General features: G+C 43.4%; 2 protein-coding genes across 10 annotated transcripts in view; both read right to left on the bottom strand.

Moving 5' to 3' along the window:
- Positions 1-2,589, bottom strand: part of LOC130602037 (integrin alpha-E-like) — a 33,288-nt gene extending 30,699 nt beyond the window's left edge. Inside the window, 3 exon segments of the mRNA XM_057414552.1 lie at positions 1,770-1,916; positions 1,919-2,038; positions 2,532-2,589. Of these exon segments, the coding sequence (XP_057270535.1) occupies positions 1,770-1,916; positions 1,919-2,038; positions 2,532-2,589 (325 nt within the window).
- On the bottom strand, positions 2,065-17,290 carry TRPV2 (transient receptor potential cation channel subfamily V member 2). 9 transcript variants are annotated; one of them, XM_057415547.1, is made up of 18 exons: positions 17,133-17,290; positions 14,143-14,404; positions 13,376-13,493; positions 12,154-12,446; positions 11,395-11,528; positions 10,916-11,068; positions 10,098-10,238; positions 9,322-9,620; positions 8,705-8,881; positions 8,111-8,269; positions 7,895-7,990; positions 7,300-7,370; positions 6,464-6,629; positions 5,688-5,754; positions 5,296-5,603; positions 4,822-4,940; positions 3,955-4,049; positions 2,065-3,189 (listed from the first exon to the last, which is right to left on the bottom strand). In XM_057415547.1, exons 4-18 carry the CDS (start codon positions 12,387-12,389, stop codon positions 3,059-3,061), a joined length of 2,352 nt encoding a protein of 783 aa, XP_057271530.1. In that variant the 5' UTR covers positions 12,390-12,446; positions 13,376-13,493; positions 14,143-14,404; positions 17,133-17,290; the 3' UTR covers positions 2,065-3,058. The 9 variants fall into 9 exon arrangements, with proteins under 9 accessions (XP_057271530.1, XP_057271537.1, XP_057271522.1 ...); XM_057415554.1 differs by lacking the exon at positions 17,133-17,290 and adding an exon at positions 16,564-16,694 and having other exon boundaries at positions 14,143-14,400; XM_057415539.1 differs by lacking the exon at positions 17,133-17,290 and adding an exon at positions 12,724-12,923 and having other exon boundaries at positions 13,376-13,889; positions 14,143-15,001.
- Between the last annotated feature and the right edge of the window lie 3,580 nt (positions 17,291-20,870).

The following is a 20,870-nucleotide window of genomic DNA, read 5'->3' as shown; positions in this document are numbered from 1 at the left end:
TTCAGCTTCAGAGCATTGAAAAAAGCAGGGGGAAAAAACAACCATAAAACAAAATGTACAAAGCATTTGAGGAACAAGAAAGTCTTGCTTCCACCTATAGCCCTGAGGAAAATGGCTTTATAGGGAATTGGGAACCATACAAACCAGATGTGAAGCAGTGAGACAGATCACTGCATTGGGAAGTATTTGGAGCTTAGTAGTGAGGCCATAGAGAGCAATGACCACACAAAGTGTGCTCAAGTAGAGGAGGAGGAATTTGGAAGCAACAAGATCTGGATTCATCTCCCAACCCTGGCAGGAGCCAAGCAACTTTGACCAAATTAATTAGGAGAGGGTTTGAGCATCCATAGCCCTGCATGAAAAGTCATGAGAACTGCTGGTGACTTCTTCATAGCATGGCTGGGACTTCAGGGTCTCCATGGCTCACACATCCTAAGCAGTCAGAGAAGAGAAACTGCAGCTATTCCTTCACTGATGTTTATGAAAGGTTTCTGTTTTCTCAGAAGACAGCCCTGCAAAGCCTCCCCATTTGCAAAGGGATGGGTTCACATGCAGGTGGGTTTACCTGTCACAAGAGATAGAAGGGAGGGAACAGTTCACCTATTGATAATTTCTTGTGTAAATGACTGTTTTCTTGCAAAACATTATGACCTATTAAGAATGCATCCCAAAATTCTGTTGGGCCTTCAAAGCTATGAGTCAGCTTGTAAGTCCTTCCTCTTGCAAGGAACTGCAGATATCCCTCAAAATAAACCCCAGACAGCCTTCCTGTTTTTAACGTGACCAAAATGGGAAGTGGCTCAGAAGGTGAAACCAAAAAGGAGCCTTGTGCATTAAAGAAAGCTGGGAGGTTATTGATATTAATCTCAATAAGGCTAACTCACTTCTCACTGCAGAGAGGTTATAACTCCTCAGAAATCTCCTTTTTTTTCCACAGCACATCAAGAACTGTACGGCAGCCTGGGCACTGCTAAATCTTCTGACCAACCTGATCTACCTGTTTGCTGCATGTGCCTATCTGGTGTCCATCATCATGAGCTTGAGAGGGATGAGACTGGTGGTCAGTGGTGTGACTGTGAAGCACAAGGAGTGCTAGGGCCCTGTTTCAGAGCAGACACCAGATGTTTAAGAACATTTTTGATGCAGAGCTAAAGATAAACTAACATTTTAAATCCCTTAAGAAAAGGATTTGGAGAAGCAGTCTCAAGGAATGGCTGAAGAGGCAGGTTATCTTGAAAGCAAGCTGTCACAGCTCATAGCTATCAAAACCACTGCCAGTAAGCAAGACTTCTCTTTATTAAGACTCCAGGCAGGGATGGCAGATCTGATTCTGCATTCGTTGAGAATCTCAAAGTGTCCCTTGCACAGCACAGCATCAAGCACAGCAATAGATCACTATATGCCAGATGATCCTTTTGTGCAATATGAGCACCTTGCCAAATCTTGGGAACATTTAGGACAAAGCCATAGATGGAAAAAGCTGCTGAAGGCTTCACAAAGCAAGACAGCAGAAGCTGGAGTGAGAAAAGTTAGTTACAGTTCAGAGACCCAATGCAGTGAAGCTGCAAAGGGAATTGCCCAGCACAGGGAAAGTATCCATTTGAAGTGACAGGAAGTAAGTTTTTAAAGCAACGCTTTTGCTGCCAGTCACATGCAAGTAGTAAGCAACGGGATTAAGATGAATGCCTCCAAAAGACAAACCTCCTAGCTTCACTTGCTCAGAGTAGAAATGAAGGACAGGAGATCTACAGTTGTGTAGTTTATCTTACTGAAGGAAAGGTTTTGCCAACATTTGTAGCCTGCAGCTTTTCCAGGGTTATCATGAGCCATTGCCTGTATGAAAGGTGCATCCAATGCAACATCAGCTGTGACATTTACAGATGTGGCTGTGTAAACTGACATAAAGTCCTGAAAAAAGTCACTAACTCGTGTGGCAGTGTGTTCAGCACGGTTCTGGGTGACATGGCGTTAGGAATTTTATAAGGCCTTATAGTCACATCTCTTCCTTTCTGAGAGAGGCTGAAGCTCTGAAAGTATGCTCAAAGATGAACATTTTCAATGAAGTACACTTGCTATATTGACACTTTACAGAAATACTCATGTTATTATTTTTAAATAAAGGCTGAAAGTGAGACTGCTCATTTTTACCTCTTTCACAGAGTCCAAATTACACTGCTCATCCTGCCTGAGGCAGTGTGCACATTACAAAAAGCAATGAAGTCCTTGTAATCATTTACAGCAAGACAGGATGCTCACTAAGACTGACAGAAAACGTTAACCACATGAAGCATTGTGGGCTATCTGTCTCTCAGAAGCCATGTGCAGGATTCTGCTGCTGTTTTCTACAGACACAAAGCAACCTGTGTAAGACAGATATTTCAGAAATTCCCCATGTGAAGTTACAGGCTCAGGAAATCCACATCACTATTGTGCTCTTAAGCAAGTGTGCACATCGTGCAAACAACTTCATTATAATACTGTAAAATGGGAGCTCTGATATGGGCTACACACTGAGCACTGCAGGCACTGACACAAAGACTCAGTAGAGCTTTTTGATGACTGAAGAGTATTTGTCCACTCATGTCTCATATCGACAGTGTTCTGCACAGAAGCTAATCCCATCCTTAGCAACTTTTTATGACTCTACAACAGTCTTTATTCCAAAGCACTTCAGGGCAGTCTCTTGTGACAAAAGAATAACAGTTGACCCGTTCTTAGATCAGTCACTTCATCCTCTGCTTCTCTGTGGCAAGCAGCATTATGTCTATACAGCTCAGAAAGGGCTGCCTCCCACAGACCACTCCCACTGCCCTGTGATCTTGCTCTTGCACCATTAGACATAGTAATAAGAAAGTGCCAGGCAAAGAACGTTGAGTAAAAATACTATCTTCAGAGGAAATTAATGATTAAAGTGCATGAAAATACTTAAAGCCACAGGCTGAACCACAGTCTTCAATTAAATGCACTTTAATACTGACAATGTCTTTAATTTTTCCAGGTGCCAGAGGAAGAACTGCTCCTTTGAGGGTGGAAGCAAGTTTGCAATCCAGAAAACCTCCTAAGGATTCCTGGTTTGTCCCTCTAGAGGCATCATCTCAGTTGCTGACATCTGGGGCTGCAATAGTGACTGCTCCTCTGAACCACCTGGTCTCAGCTGTTTCTGTGGCGTCCGTTTCCATGATCTTGTCTCTATAGCAGGAGACATAAAAACAGCAGCCCTTTGTCAGCAGGAGGCTGACAAAGGGATCCAGTTTTTAGAAGGGTGCAGGTTTAGGGAAATCCCAACATACATGAGATAATATTTTAAGTGTTGCAACATCCCCAGTCCTAGAAAGCTGGCATCTAGGCAGAACCTATGCTGGAAGAATAGGAGGCTGTATTTCAATCCAGTGGAGCTTCTGACCAAGCTCTCTGCCAGGCTGAAGAAAGTTTCTAGAGAGTAACAGCTCATCATTTCCCACACAGAGCTGCTTCCCAGGCTTAACAAAGGACAGAAACTTAATTATCTTTGGCAGAATTAGCCAAAGTTGCCAGTAGTAATGCCCTGATCTGTGCTCTAAAAGCCCTATAGTTTTTAACATTTGCACTAGGAATGGGCCTAAATTTTACCTTAGAGAAAGCATCATCTATTTAGGCTACTGAGTGAAAGGCAAGAACAACCCTCGCTTTTCTCAGCAGCATTTCGTGCCCATTTCTATCAGAGGTAAGGAGGAATGGCATCTCCTTCATCCTCATTATTTGTTCCCAAACTCTGACTAGGTGCATGCCTACTCTAATTCTTTATTTTCTCAGCTCACAAGTGATGATGCTGCTGCTACTGAGGGATGCTGTGTGGAAGCAATTTCATGAGCAAGCCTGAAGTTTGTGTTACCAAAGACTTAATAACATGCCATGCCATGCTCAGCACAGGAAGCTAAAAAGATACGGAAGATCTTTCTTCATTATTTATTTTACCTTCTGGGTTTATTTCTGAATCATTGGTGTTGCCAGGGTCTTCCTTAAGAACTCCCACATCCTTTGCCCAATCAGTCCATTTAATTTCCTCTACTCTGGAGAGACAAAATACAACAGAAACTGATACATGGAACACAGCATTTCAACCCAGATCTCATTGTCCCACAGCATTCGAACCCAGCTCATCCTGGCAACACAATCCTAATGGTTTAGCTGTAACAACAATGCCCTACAGAGCTTTTCTTTGAGTAAAAGTCTTCTGTAGTCTAAGTCCACGAGGTCAGTATGTTCTCCCCGTGCACACTGTGTGCTGGTTTATGTTGTTTGGTTTAAAATACTCCAGTTCCTCACATGGAACATGCTTAATACAAAGGATGCTCCAAGGTTCCACTTTCTATACATGCTCTGTAACACACTGAAGTTACTCAAGTGCTTCCTGCAGTTCTTTTCACTGGGTGGAGAAAGTTCATCTGCTCTCCTAGCCCCTCTATGTGAGGAAGAGTGCTGCCCTCTCCTGTTGCACTCCAATTGCATGTTCCTGAGTGAAGGGGCAACCAGCCTGCATCCCTCTCACCACACCCTGCTCTACAGCTATACTCACAGCAATAAAGAAAGCATCATTGCAACACTCTGCCACCAGAAATGTTTGCACGGGTGTGGGTTAAACAAGACATCTTTGGGTGACAGCATAGGTTGGTGGTTCAACTGGCTCTCAAACTTCCACCAACCAAATTGTGTGTACCCAGGAACATGTGGTTGAGGCACTCTGTTGAATCACTGCTGAAATTCCCTGTGGTGGTTCAGGGTTATTCATGGCTTATGAATCATGAGAACCTGTTACAAGGCTCTAATGGTCATCTGTCTTACCTGAAGCACCACCTTTCATCTTTCTTATTGAGGCCCACTGACATGAAGCAGCCAGATCTCCTTTTCCCACCTTGGCGCCACAGCCAGGCCTTCTCTATCTCTAGAATAGCAATAGCCCTCTGAAAGAAGAGGTCATGTCAGAGAGAAAACAGATCATACAGAGCCCAACCCCACTTTTCGATTTAATCTTTCCCAATCAGCAATTAGTTTGACTCAGAAAATCACTTTGGAACCCAACCCCAAAGTGTCCTTAGATTAATAGTGCCAGTCACTCTCTCAAGTTTTTTATGCATGTGGATCTGGCCTGGCTGGTAGCCAACCAAAAAAGCAAGAGTTTTAAATACATCTGAAAATGACAGGATTTAGTTCACAGCTGAGGCTTAGGACAAAGACAGGCACAGTCACCTCTGATGTTATGAGACTCAAGTAGGAGTCTAGGCCATGACATAACTGCTAAGCAGCACCATGCCTCACCTGCAGCTTCCAGACGCTTTTACTGTAACTAGAAATATCTGTGACAGTCTCACTCATGAGAGCAATCAGCATGTTGAGCAGAAGAACGTAAGTGATGATCACAAAAAGAAGCAGCAGGAGCATGACAAAGTATCTGAATCTGGCATGTTCCTGAAAATCCAGGTCTCCCATCCCAATGGTGATCTTGAAGAGCTCCAGGGAGACACTAAGCAGCCCACCGTACATAGCATGGTTCCCAGTGCTCTCCAAATGAGCAAGAGATTTGTTCTGAGACACCGAAGGAGCATCCCCCATCAGTGTAACCAGAGCTAGGAGAAAAACAGGATTAGAAACCTCTTTATAAAAGTGTATTTATTGCAGCCCAGACTACATAACACTGAGCAAGTCCTTACCTGCAGCAAAGCCAAAGAGGAAGATCATATAAACTAAGAGGAAACGCAGCAGATCTCTCAGAATAGTCTGAAACACAAATCAGGAGGAAGCACCATTCTTTATCTCACATGAAATCCCATGGATGATCTCCTGCTCTCACACATCATAAACCAACCCCCAGTAACAATATGTTTAAGAAACTACTAATATGTATTACTTCCTCAAGTAAGTAACATCATTGGTAGCTTAATCTGACTGTACTACATGAACTTATTTGTTGTTTCTAAGAACCTATTCACACAAACATAAGAAATATGTCAGTTCCCCAGTATGGCTGCTTCTGAATTGTTTTAACACACACATCTTTTTCCATCCCCATGGTGTTTCACACAAGTGGTGATCAGAATTCTTCCCTGGTACCGCATTTCACCTCTGCTTTGTCTTGTCTTTCTAGTCCCATTCTCCTCTATGGACCTGGAAACATTTCTCAGCCCAGCCCATTCCAAGCAACTTGCACTAGTTTTGACTGCTAGTTTTGAGTTGTCTTATGGCAAACAGGGAAATGTCAGCTGCTGCCACTTCCTAAATTCAAAGATAGCAAATTAACAGTTTGCTGAAAATGTACTTCCTTGAAGACATTGATCTAATCTCCTTGTGCAATATCTTTACTTCCACAGTCAGTATATTAATCCTATTTATGATTTTCATGGTCCTGAGAGAAAAAGTGATTGCAGGACTTCTATTAGTTGCTCACACCCAAAAGCTTTTCATACAAAGCTTTTTACTGAGTACTGACCTTCTGGATCATGACACTGTAGATGCCAGTGCGCTGAAAGCCCCGAGTGTAATACAGCATGTTCACCCACCCCAGAAGCAGGGAGAACACCATCACTGCCACATAGTTTTCTGAACTTGCACCATAAAGGACTGCTGAGAGCAGCAATGAGAAGGCCTGGATGAAGCTGGAGAGAAATAGAATGAGTGACACAGTGACTTACTTCAACAAAAAGGCCCGTTTGCAGATCTGTTCTGTTTTGAAAGGAAAAGCAAACACATTTTACAAGGCTACATGGAACATATAAAGTGGCAGTTAATCAGACACATAGTTTATATAAGCAAATCCTGTTATAACCCAACCCACAAGCTGCTGCAGTTTTGTTATGAACTGGTTAATCTCGCAGTATGGAAACTCTGAACTGCTTAATGTAACTCACATAACTGATATTAAGTGGAAAAAAATATAACGCTTATGAACACATGCACACATACATGCACACACATGCATCTACACACATTTCTCCTCAGAAAACTGAGGAGTTATTTTCCTTTCAGTCAACTCTGAGCCACAGTGACAGCATGATAAAGAACTTCAGCTCTTTGTCTAAGAAGTGTATGTTCTTATTTGTGGAATAATTGAGGGTCTGACCTTCACTGTGTTCCACTACAAATCTAAGGACAGAACATACCCAGCAAAGTCCATTACAACAAAAGGTTATGACAAGATGCTGCAAGTAGAAGCAAGCAGGGAAGGGCTCACCATCTCTCTAGAAATGTTAAGGCAACTTAGCTGCACACAGCAGAGCACCAATTTCACCCATGCTTTCACTGTGCAAAAAACCTCAAGAGACATACATCAAGATCTCAATGCAGCTGTCAGAACACATAGTCTTCAGGGACTGGCGTCTCCTCCGCAAGTACAGACTCTAGCAGAGAAAAATCAATGGTAGCCATTCATCAAAAAACAGGGCATGCTAGAGAGTGATTCCTGCCCAGCATAGCCTATTGCTCAGGAGCAAGGTTTGTTCCACAAGCTCCTCTTCATGCTTTCATTTTCAAAATCCCAAATTTCACCTATTCATCCTTCCAAGATGAAAGGCCTTCTTTATAAAGCGTATGGATAAACAAGGGCTGAATCATGGCTCAGCCCAATGTCTTTATTAATAGACTGCACTAAATGCCAAGGATGAATTTTAGTACTATAAATCACAGAAGTCTCTCATAATTATTTGCTATTGTGAACTTATTCTTCCTCTTGCCCAGCAACCTGGCTTGTGCCACCCCTGTCACTACTAGATTGCACTGACACTGTGTCTTGGAGCAGGATTCCCTCCTGCCATCCACTCATGCACACCCTCATATCAGGAGAACTGAATCTGTTGCCTTCATGTCAGCGACAGTTTCTTTTTTTTCCTTTCTTACAATGGAACTAAACACAAGACCCCCATACCTGAGCAAAGATTAGATAAATGCCTCCTAGCAAGATAATGATGAGTCCAGAGACCCACAGGAAGCCTCCAGCCGTGAATTCCACTGGAAAGGAAGGCTGCAGGATAAAAACAAAACAAAAACCCACTGAAGAAGGCAGAGGTAGTGATGATAACCACCCAGCACCTTTTAAACTCATCCAATCAGGCCTTTCTAGATAAAAGAAGATTGGACCTACCTTTACCCGTAGGGGTTGGTAGTACGCAATGGCTGTAAAGATGATCATGAATGACAAGTATGAGACAAAACTGAAGTAGAATCTCTTGGAAGCAAATGTTTCCCATTTTTGCTGAAGCAGTTTGTTCAGTGGCTCCAAAACCACCATCTTGTACCGATTCTATGGAAAAATAAACAAAAACGTACTCATGTGTCAACAGGAATGCAAATTCACCAGAGGATTGTCTTTTTCTGGTTTAGAGGTCAGTGGCTCCAACTAGGGAATTGCTAAGGGTTTATTCAGTCAAGCCTTTCAGTACGAAAGAAATCAACCACCCCGTAAGAAGTTACTTTTGCTCGGCTTTATCAAGGTATTTGGACACATCCAGGCTTACGACAACCAAAGGCTCAAGAATTTCTCTCATATTATAGATGACCAGAGGTATACCAGGCAGACTATAAATAATAAAATGTGCCAATACTTGCAGCATGTATTTCTTTTCCAGAAAAACGACCATGTAAAACACCACATTAACTTGAAATGATTTGCATAATACAACAGCAACACTATAGAAAGGCATAAAAGATTTTGCTGCCTTTCAGTCAAAGGACTCACCGGTGTGTCACTGCTGTATGCCAGAATCTCTAGCACAGAGTTCTCCTCGAAGCTGTCTATAGAGGACAAGTCATAGAGACACACATGGATAGGCCCATAGGTCCATTCAGTGAACTTGCGTGACAAGTGCCTGTACACTGGGTCTTTGATCTCTCTTTGGATAATGTGTTTGAAGATCTATAGAGAAACCAGATGCATATATATGTATGCAATGAAGGTGCAGAATGACACAAGAATACCCAAATCACCTTCAAAATACATGACACCTGGCTTTCTGCAGCATATGCTTTGATATACCCAAAAACAGATTATCAAGCTAAAAGCAGGCATTCATCTAACTACCCCTTGTATCAACTCCTCCAGAAGTAGAACCAATTTCAGTCCAGACCAGCTGCCTTCACTGGGACAGAGAGCAGCAGCAGCCAGCTCAGACTCTGTAGGACATTAAGTGCAGTAGCCAGGAGGAAGCCTCCTTTATTGTCTCCTGTGGCACTGCCACTGTCATCATCATACTACAGGTTGGGTGCAAGATGCTCCTACATCAAGCCCTAAGCTGAGGAAGTATACTACAGTTTTCCTTGTTTCTCAGCCACCCCAGGGTTCCCCTCTGTCTTTACCTCCACTTTGCCTGTCTTGGCAGCAAGCTGCAGAGGATTTAATCCATCATAATTCACAATCTCCTCCAGCTTCGACATTGGGTCAATCTTCACACCTGCCTTCAAGATCTCAACGTACGTTGTGCTCACAAACTTGGTGTTCTCCTCAGTGTCATCTGCAATCATCACCAGGGCATGGAGGACTGTGTTGCCCTGCGTGTCCTGCTCCTGGAGCCTGGCTTTCTGGTGGGGATTGTTTAGAAGATATGCCACAACCTCAGGCTGGTTGGTACAAGCAGCCAAGGACAGGGGAAGTTCACCTGAAGAGATGAAGACAGTATTTGAATGGGAAGCAGAAACAGGTGAAAAAGAATTAAAGAAAAATAAAAGCAATTCCAGGAAAATATATATAGTCTGTAGATTTACCACTGGAACACAGAATAAGTTCTTCCTCAGTGTCTCTAGATTCAGAAAGGGTTTTGCAGTAAATTACTCCTTATTTCTGGGGGCAGCTGAAGCACTTTCCCAGACCCCTAATTTGGTTAAACTAACCAAGAGCTGGTTTCTGTCTGAGGCTCCTCAGATGGGATTAAAACACACAAAACCAAAGATGATGCCAAATGCTCATTGGACACCTCAGTCTGTGAAAGGATCCTGCCATTCAACTCAAGACCTTGAATACGGGACAGTGGAGATGCCAACCCATGCATAGAGGGGCAAAGCCAAGTGAGAATTAGTGACATTGCATACAGTAAGGCAATATAAAAAGCAAAGGGACATGTTCCACAGTGACTCACCAAAATAAAAGTAAACTCCTTCTTTCTTTTTCTTGAAGAATTCACCGTGGGCTCTGGCATGGACATCAGCTCCGTTCTCTACTAGAAGCTTCACTAAATCTAGGCTCCTTTTCTCTATGGCAATATGGAGTGCTGTCTGACCTAAAGAAACAGGCAAAACTCACCAGTCAGTGCCACTATAAGAGGGAACAGGCAAAGGAATCTTCAGCAAAGTGCTATTTCAACAATCACTGTGCTCTGCACAGCAATCCTACAGCCTCAGTGCTGGGCAGGGGGTGGGTGCCAATTGATGACTTTCAACAGCATTCATTGGAAAAGAACATTGCAAACACTGAGTCAGAAGACAACCCTCAAGACAGTCATAAATTCAGCACAAGACCAGACAACTGCCCCTGCCTGGCACTAAAATCCCAAGCAGCCATGAAAAGATAAAGACAATCATACACATACATAACTACGCTGCATGTCTGCTATTACAAGAATAGCCCAAACAGCAAAAACTCATACTTTAATAGTGATATACTATTTCTTTTTTCCCTTTAGACATGCTTTTTAAACTTTCCCAAGCATATCCTCTCATATTCTCGGGTTATATCATTCATTTTATAGACCAAAAAAGAAGTTACAGAAGTGTGTAATTCAAAGCTGAAGAAGATGCAGTACCAGAATCAGAAATATGAGTGGGCTGTTAGTGTAACTGCACCAGAATTCTGGAACTGCAGTGCTGCATAAGCTCCAGTTATTTTTCCTTGTATCTGCACCCCTTACCCAGGTAACGAAAAAGGTGCTCTGATACGGCACGAGAACAGAACCCTTACCTCTGTAGTAACAGTCAGAGCATGCCACATTGACAAGTGGCCTGGGATTGTGTGTATTTTGATCTATTTCCAGCAAACGTGGGATTGTGTCATTCTTTCCATTTTTTAAGTTCAACAGGGCTTTCATTAAGCAGGTCTTCCCAGTATTTGCATCTAGTAGAAAAAGAGAACTGAATGGGTTCTGCACGTGCTTTACACACATCTCTATTACTTGATTCAGAACTTAACTCTCACTGTAGGACCAAATAATTATTCTAAAGGCCTTTCTTAGTATTTTTAGTCTGGAGTAGAGGCAAAAGCCTTAAGATATATATAGTTAATGGTATTCTCCATCCTCAGGTGAGCGTTAGGAAAATAGAAGTATGGACGGAGGGCTGAAGAAAGCAAAGAACCACGAGCAGGTTCCCCTGCCTTCCCCCTTGCATTGAGAAGCACTGCCTCTGCTAACCCTAGTTATGGAGTACTGAGCAGGACTCTACCTGTGTATTCAGAATCGGTGAGAAATTTGGAGGTCCTCCTTAAGTACTCAAGTAAACCGTCCAGTGCCTCGGGGCTGCCCCCTGAGACGGCGCTGAAGAGCCTGCCTCTGTCAAAGCGATTTGGGTCCTTTTGGCTATGGAAGAAATGCAGTGTTAGGAAGTTTTGGAGAGCACAAGACAAGAGTGTGCAGTAAGGTCTAGAGAGATGGTGTAAGAAAGGAGAGAAGCAGAAAAGTTTGTCAGAAAAAAACAACTATTTTATTTTTAAGTCAAGGGAAAAATAGAGACAGTTCTTTCCCAGAATTCTCTTAAGTGGCTGCTCCTTCCATCAGCTGGAGCTTTTCCCAGATCCAGTCTGATGTGCAACCCTGGAATACACCCAGAGCATAGACAGAGACGCCCAAGATAGCTGCAGGACCAGAGTCAGTCCCATCATACAGTGCAAAACACTCTGTGAACTGGTTTACATCCCTCTGTGGCAAGTATAGGGCTCCATGCTAAGATGCTCTTACACCCAACTCGGCTTATTTAGTGTTAGTTCAGATTTACACAAAATACACAACATACACCCTATCTCCCAAGGGCAGAAGGGCTAATATGTCCCCTGTCTTCTTTTAACTACCTCCCACCAGATGCCTGTAATACTTCTACACTGCCACTTTTAGTTTAGACTTTGTGAAGCCTATAGGCCCCCAGCAGCAGGGATCAGTACAGATAAGGAAGGACTGCACCCTTGTCAAATACCCAACAGTTACTCACTTGCTACCCAGTCCTGGCCGATAGTTCAGATTAACCTTGATTTTAGGAGGAAAGTTACTGCTTTCCTCCTGATACGGTGTTTCCAAGGGTCGTTGCTCTCTCTTTCCAGGTCCTGATCTTTCTTCCTTTTTACTAGGTGCACGTTTATCTTCTGGGGTACTGTCATCTGTTTCTAGCAATCCCATCAGCCTGTTCCTCTGACCTGGGCCTGGCTGCCCACTTGTGAAGTTATCCATTTCTAAGAGAGATGGTCTTTCAGATCACCAAAGATGTTCTGCGCTAGGAGACTAAACCTGCAAGGGAGAGGGAGAATTGACATCATTTGTTCACAAACCTATAATGTGTTTAACGCAGCACAGAGAGGAAAGCACGCTTCCAGGTCCAGCGTTCCGACAGTTGACTATGGGACCCTTGAGAGAGAGACTCAGTAAAACTGTGCACAGTGGGAGCATTTGAATAAATACAAGGCCTTAGATAGGGTACCGCTGGAAAAGAAGTGCACAAGCAGTTCATGAAATACAAGCAACTGGTCTGCAGAACATCTGAACCCCCTTTGTGAGATGACCTCACCTGTTGGCAGCAGCACAGGTTCCTTACTTAAAAGGCAAAGAAAGTGGATCTTCAGGAGACTATAGTCATTGTTCTTGTCTCAGTGCAGCCAACAGAGGCTAGTCACCAAGTGGCCAAAAAGATAAGATTAACTGTAGGCCTCCTTTGCAAGTGAGTGGGAAGTTTGTTCATGTTCTTTGTTAGTAAGCATTACGCTGTTTCTACATGGAAAACATACAAGCAAATTACGTTCCCCTCAGGCATTCTTATTTTTCATCCTTGGGCAAAAGGAGTGGGATCTTCCCAGTGTTTGGATCTGCTGCCTATCCATTTGAGCACAGGGCTTGAACCTGAGCCCCACACCACAGGCGGACGCACAGACGAGCTGCCAGGGGAACACTCAAGACCCTTAGAGCCTGCACAGAGCACAGGTTTCCCAACAATAAAGCTGGATCTGGATCTGCTCCACAGAGAGCATCAGTATTCATCAGAGCATCCAGCCAGCCCACTTTATTAAGTATGTCCTGTACTCCTTTTTTACTCTTTTGAGACATCTCTTCATATGCATCTGGATACATCTCAGATCCACACCCAATGCAAGCTATCTGTCGTCAGCATACGACTCCAGTTTCACCCAGTTTGTGAGGCAGCAAGGTAATCCACGATTACAAACCTGAAGCAAAGCTTTATTTAATAATTCCATCTTATTCACATGTACTCCCTCCAAATGGTTAACAGGTTTTCCCTGAAGCAAAATCGCCTTTGCTGGGACTACAGCCAGACTCCATAGTCTGTACCGTCAAAGAGGTAAATTGACATACATAAGAAAGCATAGGCATTATGCCTTTGATTAGGATATGAAGAAACATAGTTCTAGGCAGCAAACGGCCACAAAACATCTCCATGCAGCTCACAGCAGGAAATCCAAGGGCTGATTTCAAGACAAACCATTATGATAATTCAGCCATTCAGTTTAGTCTGCGCTCTAATGACAAACATTCCTCTGGACACACAGGCATACACCCTATAGCACCCTTTCAGACTCGTTTCCTCCCCCAAAACACTTACTGGCATATTTGCTGATCCTTTACAGAGCTATTTGTACTTTCATAATAGTTTGCTTGTGCTTTTCTGTCTTCCTTTCCACAAAATCATTTCTCAGCTGCAGTTTCCATCTCTCCACAGCACTGGAGAGAGTTGTACAGACAGACCGTCTGGTTTAAAAGAGAGAGCAAACGGTCCTATAAAAAAAGGACCCTATAATATATATATCCACTTTGTCCATTCCTAGAAAACAGAGACCACTCTCTGTTTGCCAGCTCAACTTTCACTTCTCTCCTCAAGAGCCGAGTTGTTTCTTTCCGTGACTCTGACAAGCCATTTTGAGTAGCGCAGCACAGAAAAGCCCGGCTGTCAAAAGAGGAAGAGCACAGCACTTACCCCAAGTTGCTGCAAGCTCCACCCAAGAACTGATCTGACAAGGAGTCCCAATGGATTCTTCAGAGGGTAAATAATCTGTCGGTATAAACCAAGCCAAATACCAACAAGTGTTAATTAGTGTGAAAGCAGACCCCAAGTTATTTACATCCATGGGTGAGAGTCCTCCTCCTCTGCAGAGATGACCACACTCATAATAGCAGCCTGTTAACAGTGCAGCGTTGAACTTCTAGATGGTGGTGGTCCATGAGAGAATCCAAGCTGTCTGTGAGAGGGAATAACCACGGATTATTGTTATTTACTCAACTGTATAGCTTTCTGCCAAGCAAAGGGCTTGCACAGGAAATGACTAGATAGATTTCTCAGTAAAAGAGAGAGCCAATGAGTGCAGTGCTCTTATATGGGAAAGCTGGCTGGCTATTGCAAATTCATAATGCTTAACCCATGCCTGCACGTATAGAGGCAGCATCTCAGGGCTTTCAACAATAGCCCACTCAGATCAGAAGGGAGGCAGCTGGTTTGATCCTGACAGTGCTAGAGCCCATGGTTTCATTGTGAGGTGTCACAAGGCTCCTTCAGTTAGCCCCAGGACAAGCAAGTAAGCAGCGAAACATCTGAGGTCAACTGCTCTGTGGGAAGCCAGTTCTCCTTGCACAACTTCACACAGCCCAGCTACGAGGTAGTGCAAATGGTATGAGACAATGAACTAGCCAGAACGTTACCGTACAAAGTACAGTGTCAGCTACCCATCACAGGCACAGGAAACTGCACAAAGCAGACTTAGTTTCCAGACACTTAGGCCACTGGTTTCTTCATTTGCCCTTAGTGCTTATTGCCCTATGCAAAAGGAAATGAGCACTCCAAAAGAGCGAACATCTTGGTGAAGCTACTTCTAGGAGCACTGACCGGTCACTCCTATAACTGCCTGTCGCTGAGACCATGTACATACACCAGTACCACTTCACTTACCACTCACAAGACAGGACCCTGGGAAACAGAGGACATCAACCCACACCAAGTGTCTTAGTTTTTTCTCTTCCATTCCTAACACAACTGAGACCTCAGCATCAGTGCAGGATGACATTCAGCACCCACAGTCTCAACAGCCTTCCCCAGCACAGTGTTGCCGCAGAGTGGTTCTCATCTGTACTCCGTAGAGGACTGATGGTTTACAAAGGCATTTAATGGGATCTAAGGGTCATCTAGAGAACCTTATTAACTGCCAAAATAGTAAAGAGCTCTTCTAATCAATAGCTTGATAGTGGGGGCAGATTCCATAAGAAATCTCAAAACTTTAATTACCATTGGTCCAAAAACATTGAGAAGGGGTGTCACATCATGACACGCTGAACTCTGGCTGTTGCTTTCTTCTTCCAAACCTACCATGAGCCGAAAGAGAGCCTAAAGCAGTCCTTGTCTGACGGGACTGCAGGATGATGTGACACTTCCTGCAATGTGGTCCTTACCCATAGAAACATTCCCAGATGGCTTCTACTTTGAGTCAGATACAGGCTGTGAGAAGACCTTCCTATAAATACACCCATTAAATGGCAGGGTGCCTTTTCCTCTTTCATGGTTTTGCACGAGATCACAAGCTTATTTCTGAGATTCCTGTGTTTTAAAATTAAGCTGATCCAGGACCAATGCAGAGCTACTTACTCTTTCCAGGTTTAATGACGTATTAGGACCCACAGAATAACCTACAAAGAACAAACATAGGCAGATAAATGCAAGGTCAGATCTCATCTCTCCCATCTCTCATTCCAGCTTTGCATTGATTTAGTTCAGTTTGGTTTAGCTGCGTTACACTTAATTTACTGTGATATCAACAGACATAGATTCAGACCCAGGAGTTTAGCTCAGACTTAAGAGTTTAAATCCCCTTGGACTTTTCCCCCAGCTTTCATGGGAGACAGCCCACTATTCCAGCCAAGAAATGAAATCAGCCCACAAAAGTTCATCATAACAGAGTTCTTTCTGCGCATCTGGTTTTAATAGCTTACACAGAGGAAGGAGAATGTGCAGATTGCTGGGAAAGGAATCACTGCCAGCTGAGGGGTCACCACAGCAAAACAAAACCATGGAGCTGCTGGGGAACACAGAAACACTGGTATGTGCACACACATGCGCACATGCTTCTGCAGAGTACGCTAGGGTAAAACACTTGTGCTCCCATTTCAGAGCAAGGCAGTGAAAAAGGACAAGATCTGCCCAAACATGCACTTGCCAGTGACAGCGTTCCGAGGTCTGTCATGGGATGACGACACTGCTGCACACCAGCCAGCTGAGCTGGTTGGAATGCTTAACAAGCATCTTGCCACCAAAACTTCAAGTCCTGAAAGCTGCTGGGACTCAGGAGGAAGCCATCCAAAGCAGCATGCAGGGAGAATAAAAGCAGCAAATTCATTTCACCTATCTGCCAACCTGAAGTTTGGAAAGCACCATGTGATCCTCTTGCCTTTTGAGGCTTTAATTTTGTGGAACAAGAAGGAATCCTGCACTTGCTCAGTACTTATTTTACTGATGCAAATGCGTCTGATGGCACTAAGTTTCTCCTGACAAGGAGACACGTCGAAACCTTAAATCTGGGAAGAGAGAAGTCAAACTCTTAACTACTAAGTGAAACTTTAAGTCAAATCAGTAAATTCCATTTCATACTACTATAAAATATATTCATGATAAAATTATAGATGATATAAGATGAAACAGAGTAATTCATGGCAGGAAAAGTGATGACCAGAACCTGCTTAAGCAGAACTCAAAAGGAAGCATGAGGAAGATGGTGCTGTGAAAAGCTGGAACAAGCATATTTCCTGTAATATGTATTCTCTGCTCACCTAAGCGCCCATTTTTACCAAATACTAAAAAATCATCTTATGATTAATATCCTTTTTGGATGCTGTAAATAGAAGAACAAAGTCACTTACACGTGCCTGTAATTTAGTTACAGTATTCATCTGTAGCCACTCTGAGGAGCAGCAGCTCAAACTTACCTTTACAGGAGAAAGGTAAGCACGCTGTAGTATCAGCACACAAGGGTGGACCAAATTCTCTCCAAACCAACAGGTAGGGCAGTGCTTCACTCAAACCTCACGAAAGGCACATGGTTAATTAAAAAAGAAGAGTTTGTTTTAAAGTTGTACGTTCACACCTTGGAAAATACAGAGTCTTTTTTCATGCAACCCCATTCTGAAGGCATGAATTTTAGCAGCTCTCTTTGTTATAGCTACACAGATGGAAATGTGTATTTCTAGAGACACCAGCCAGTGCCCAATCAAATCCAAATATTCTTACATATAATTCCTTGTCAGAACCTGTCTGATGTCCCTGGGGACTGAATTCATTTACATGACAGTATTTCTGTAAATGCTAGTCTTACATCGTAATATTTAAAGGTTCCTATCTATATATACTTCTCAGACCTTGAAGGAAACATCCACTTCTGTTATTCCTTACATGGAGATAGCTTTCTACTTGATGTATCCCTTTCTGTAGGATTATAGCCTGAAGGAATGCTCCCCTGACAATCAAATAGCAAAATAGGAAACCCAAGGGTAGTTACAAAAGGCTTTTGTGGAGAAACAGTGACATCGAGTGGCCACCAAGGAAACCTGAATTCCTGCTGCTTATGAAAACACCCTCAGTACGAAATTCTTCAGAAATAGCGGGGCTGCAATCACATATTTGTGAGAATTACAGCCATTCACTTCTGTATCAAACGAGTTAACAGAAACTCGTCTAATTGAAAACCTCAAGTTCCAAATGAAACTGGTTTGGATGATGCAGCAGCATTCCGTAAATACAAAATCGTGCAGCCAAGGATCTTTGGACATAGCTGCTACACAATGCCTTTGGAACTGCAGACGAGACTGCAAACATACTGAGGTATTCCCAACGTTTATCTGCCTTAATCCCCACTTCTCCTACAGGACTACTTTTCAGGACAGTTGCTAACACAGCAAAACACTAAACATAACCAAATACCACTGTCACGGGGTTATCTCAGTTGTCTTCTTTGAAGTATGTTTTTAAGAGCACAGAAGACAAACCCCTTGAAATCTCCGGATTTTTTTTGGTTCAAGAGAGAACAGACTAGAAATTAGCTGAAGCTGTCAGAAAAAAAACCCCAAAGGCCAGTCATGAAGTTCACCTTGCAGTAGGATTACATGTTATTAGAACCTGCTGTTGGTGTGGGAGCAGGATTATTCCATTTAAATAGCATACAGATTCTGGCTAAAGCCTATCAAGTTCTTTAGTTATGAATAGTTGACTCTAAGCAGATCAAACTGAGGTACCACAGTTGTATCTTAACAACATCAGTCATTTACATTGCCTGATACCTCTTCCTGTGTCTTTTGCTCATATCTTCTTCAGTGCAAACAATGCATGTTATGCACATTCGTATTTACATTTCCTTGTCATTTACATAATGTCCCTAATTCACATCATTTAAGATAAATTGCAAAGAATTTTCTTCATTAATGACAAAATCCCTTGCAGCCATCTCTCCAGCTAGTGACTGTGATCGCTCCATTAGCTAGGGGATCAGAAGTCTGGATAAAACAAGGAGCAGCAGAGCGCAAACCCAAGTGCCCCCACATCCTCACAGTGAGCCCAGCTCCACACTTCACCCAGGTAGTGCTGCAACACTACAGCTCTGGGGATTTCACTCCTTGTGCTTTAGCTTTATGGATGTGCCATTATGTGGCATTTTTAGTAAGCCAAATGCTAATTAACTTTGTGCACAAGCTTCACCTAAGGAAATCTTCCTACAGAGCTGGGGAAACAAGCACATGGGCACATCCAGTTTCACCCAACCGGCCAAAGCTCCTACACTGGCAATCTGCCACTTACAGACCTCTATCTGAAACAGGGCAAACTGTACCTGCAGCCTGTGTTACCCAACCAACCAGTCAGCATCTGTTACCACACAGATTAGCTTAATTATTACAACTTCAGAAAGGACATCTGTTAATTATAAGCCAGAGAAGATAAAGCAGCTAGTTGTACCATGGAGCTTAACAGCAGCAGAAAAAGATAAGCAATGTAAATTTATTCAGTGTTCTATCTCCTCTGGACAGGAGTTCGTGCACTGCTGAGTGGAGAACTGGGCTATCAGACACCCAGAGAGAATTGGGGAATGGTAAGGGGTCACAGGGACCTCTCGAGGACAACTCAGCCGGCTCCCCTACTTGACCAGTGTCACCTAGAGCTGGCTGCCCAGAACCACGGCCAGCCGACCTCGGAGGATCTCCATGGAATGAGTCTCCACAGCCTCCCTGGGCAGCCTGCCTAGGCAGCTGGACTGGAAAAAGCAGGAGCTGGATGTGTGCCTGAACAGCAAAAAGTATGAAATAACTAAGGCAAAACAGCAACTACAGGAAAACTCAATCTAAGTAAGGTATCTCGTATGGTAGAAAGAGCAGTTGGTTACAGAAATATTCAGGTTTATGCCGGCACAGCCAGGTATAGCAGGCAGGGAAGCAAATCCTACTATTGAGAAAAAAATCTAACTATTAAACCACAATGAGTTTTACTTACAACAAAACAACCAGTTTTACTGCAGCCTTCCAGAAATGAGTAGTGCAACTTCTTAGCCAGGATTGAATCCATGCCAAAAACACACTGCTAATGAGTGGCTTACTTACCACAGACACTGTGATGTTACACTGAAAGCTGACATTCAGGAGGAACAAACTTTCACAGCAAACCTACAATGGACAAAAAAACCCTCCAACCCCCAAACTACCAAGATAGTGCGTAATACCAGGTTATCAGTAAAAAGCAAGGTGTGCTGAAACAGTGTCCTGTGCACACAGCATATAGGTGCCAGGATTCCCATTGCAAGGTAAGCAGCTGTCAAAATTCAACAGACAGGCAGCCACCATGGGTACAACCTGGTAACACTCACGTGAATAGGCACATAGGTTAACAGACCCACCACTGCTCAGTGGAACCAAACCATTTAACCCCACCCCATTAAAACAAAATAACCACAATCCAGGCTTCAGTGAGAATTTCCCAGCTTTTGGCATTAAATGACTGTGTAGAAAACTTGTATTTGGCCCAAACCAGAAAGCTGTTACCCTGGCTCAGTAGTCATGTATTTCCATTAATTTCAGGCAGTTCACTAGACACAGTGCATGAAGACACCCTCCCACGTGCCCACTCCTACCCCACCAGCCACTCTCACCGCAGTTGGCACTTCCCCAGATCACATTCCATGCACATCAGCCAGACTACCACCCCACCCCATTTTGCACCTTCCAGAGGCTGCCACTGCAACAGGATTTTCCCCACTTAAATAAAATACAAAACTACTTGTATTTGCTCATGTACACCCCACCTCCAGTATGCATGCTGCAGCTCAAGTCTCCCCATAGCACTGTCAGGCAGTGCAGCTGCTCACACCACTACTGAAGACAATTTAAACACATTGCAAGTTCACAAGTTGCAGCAAAGCCCACCCCACTGCACTGACAAGCTCACCCTTGTATTTCGTGTGTGGCTTTCTGAGTCTTTTACCAAATTATCCTTCCTGGAAATTAACTACAGTAAAAAGAAACAACATTGTTTTAGTGCTTGAATTAAGACTTTAATCCAGATCTGCTTCATCCACAACAGCCTCATTAAGCATGCAAAGAGGCTTTAACTGCCATGGAAGAAAACCACGGTAAGCATGTCACTTAAATATACCGGTTTTACTAGCTTGAACTGAGACAGACTACAAG

Source organism: Pezoporus wallicus, unplaced genomic scaffold (genome assembly GCF_028554395.1).
Source record: "Pezoporus wallicus isolate ANWC-B61680 ecotype Strahan unplaced genomic scaffold, APGP_CSIRO_Pwel_v1 contig_8517, whole genome shotgun sequence".
NCBI lineage: Eukaryota > Metazoa > Chordata > Aves > Psittaciformes > Psittacidae > Pezoporus > Pezoporus wallicus.
This window is presented reverse-complemented; position numbering and strand designations above follow the sequence as displayed.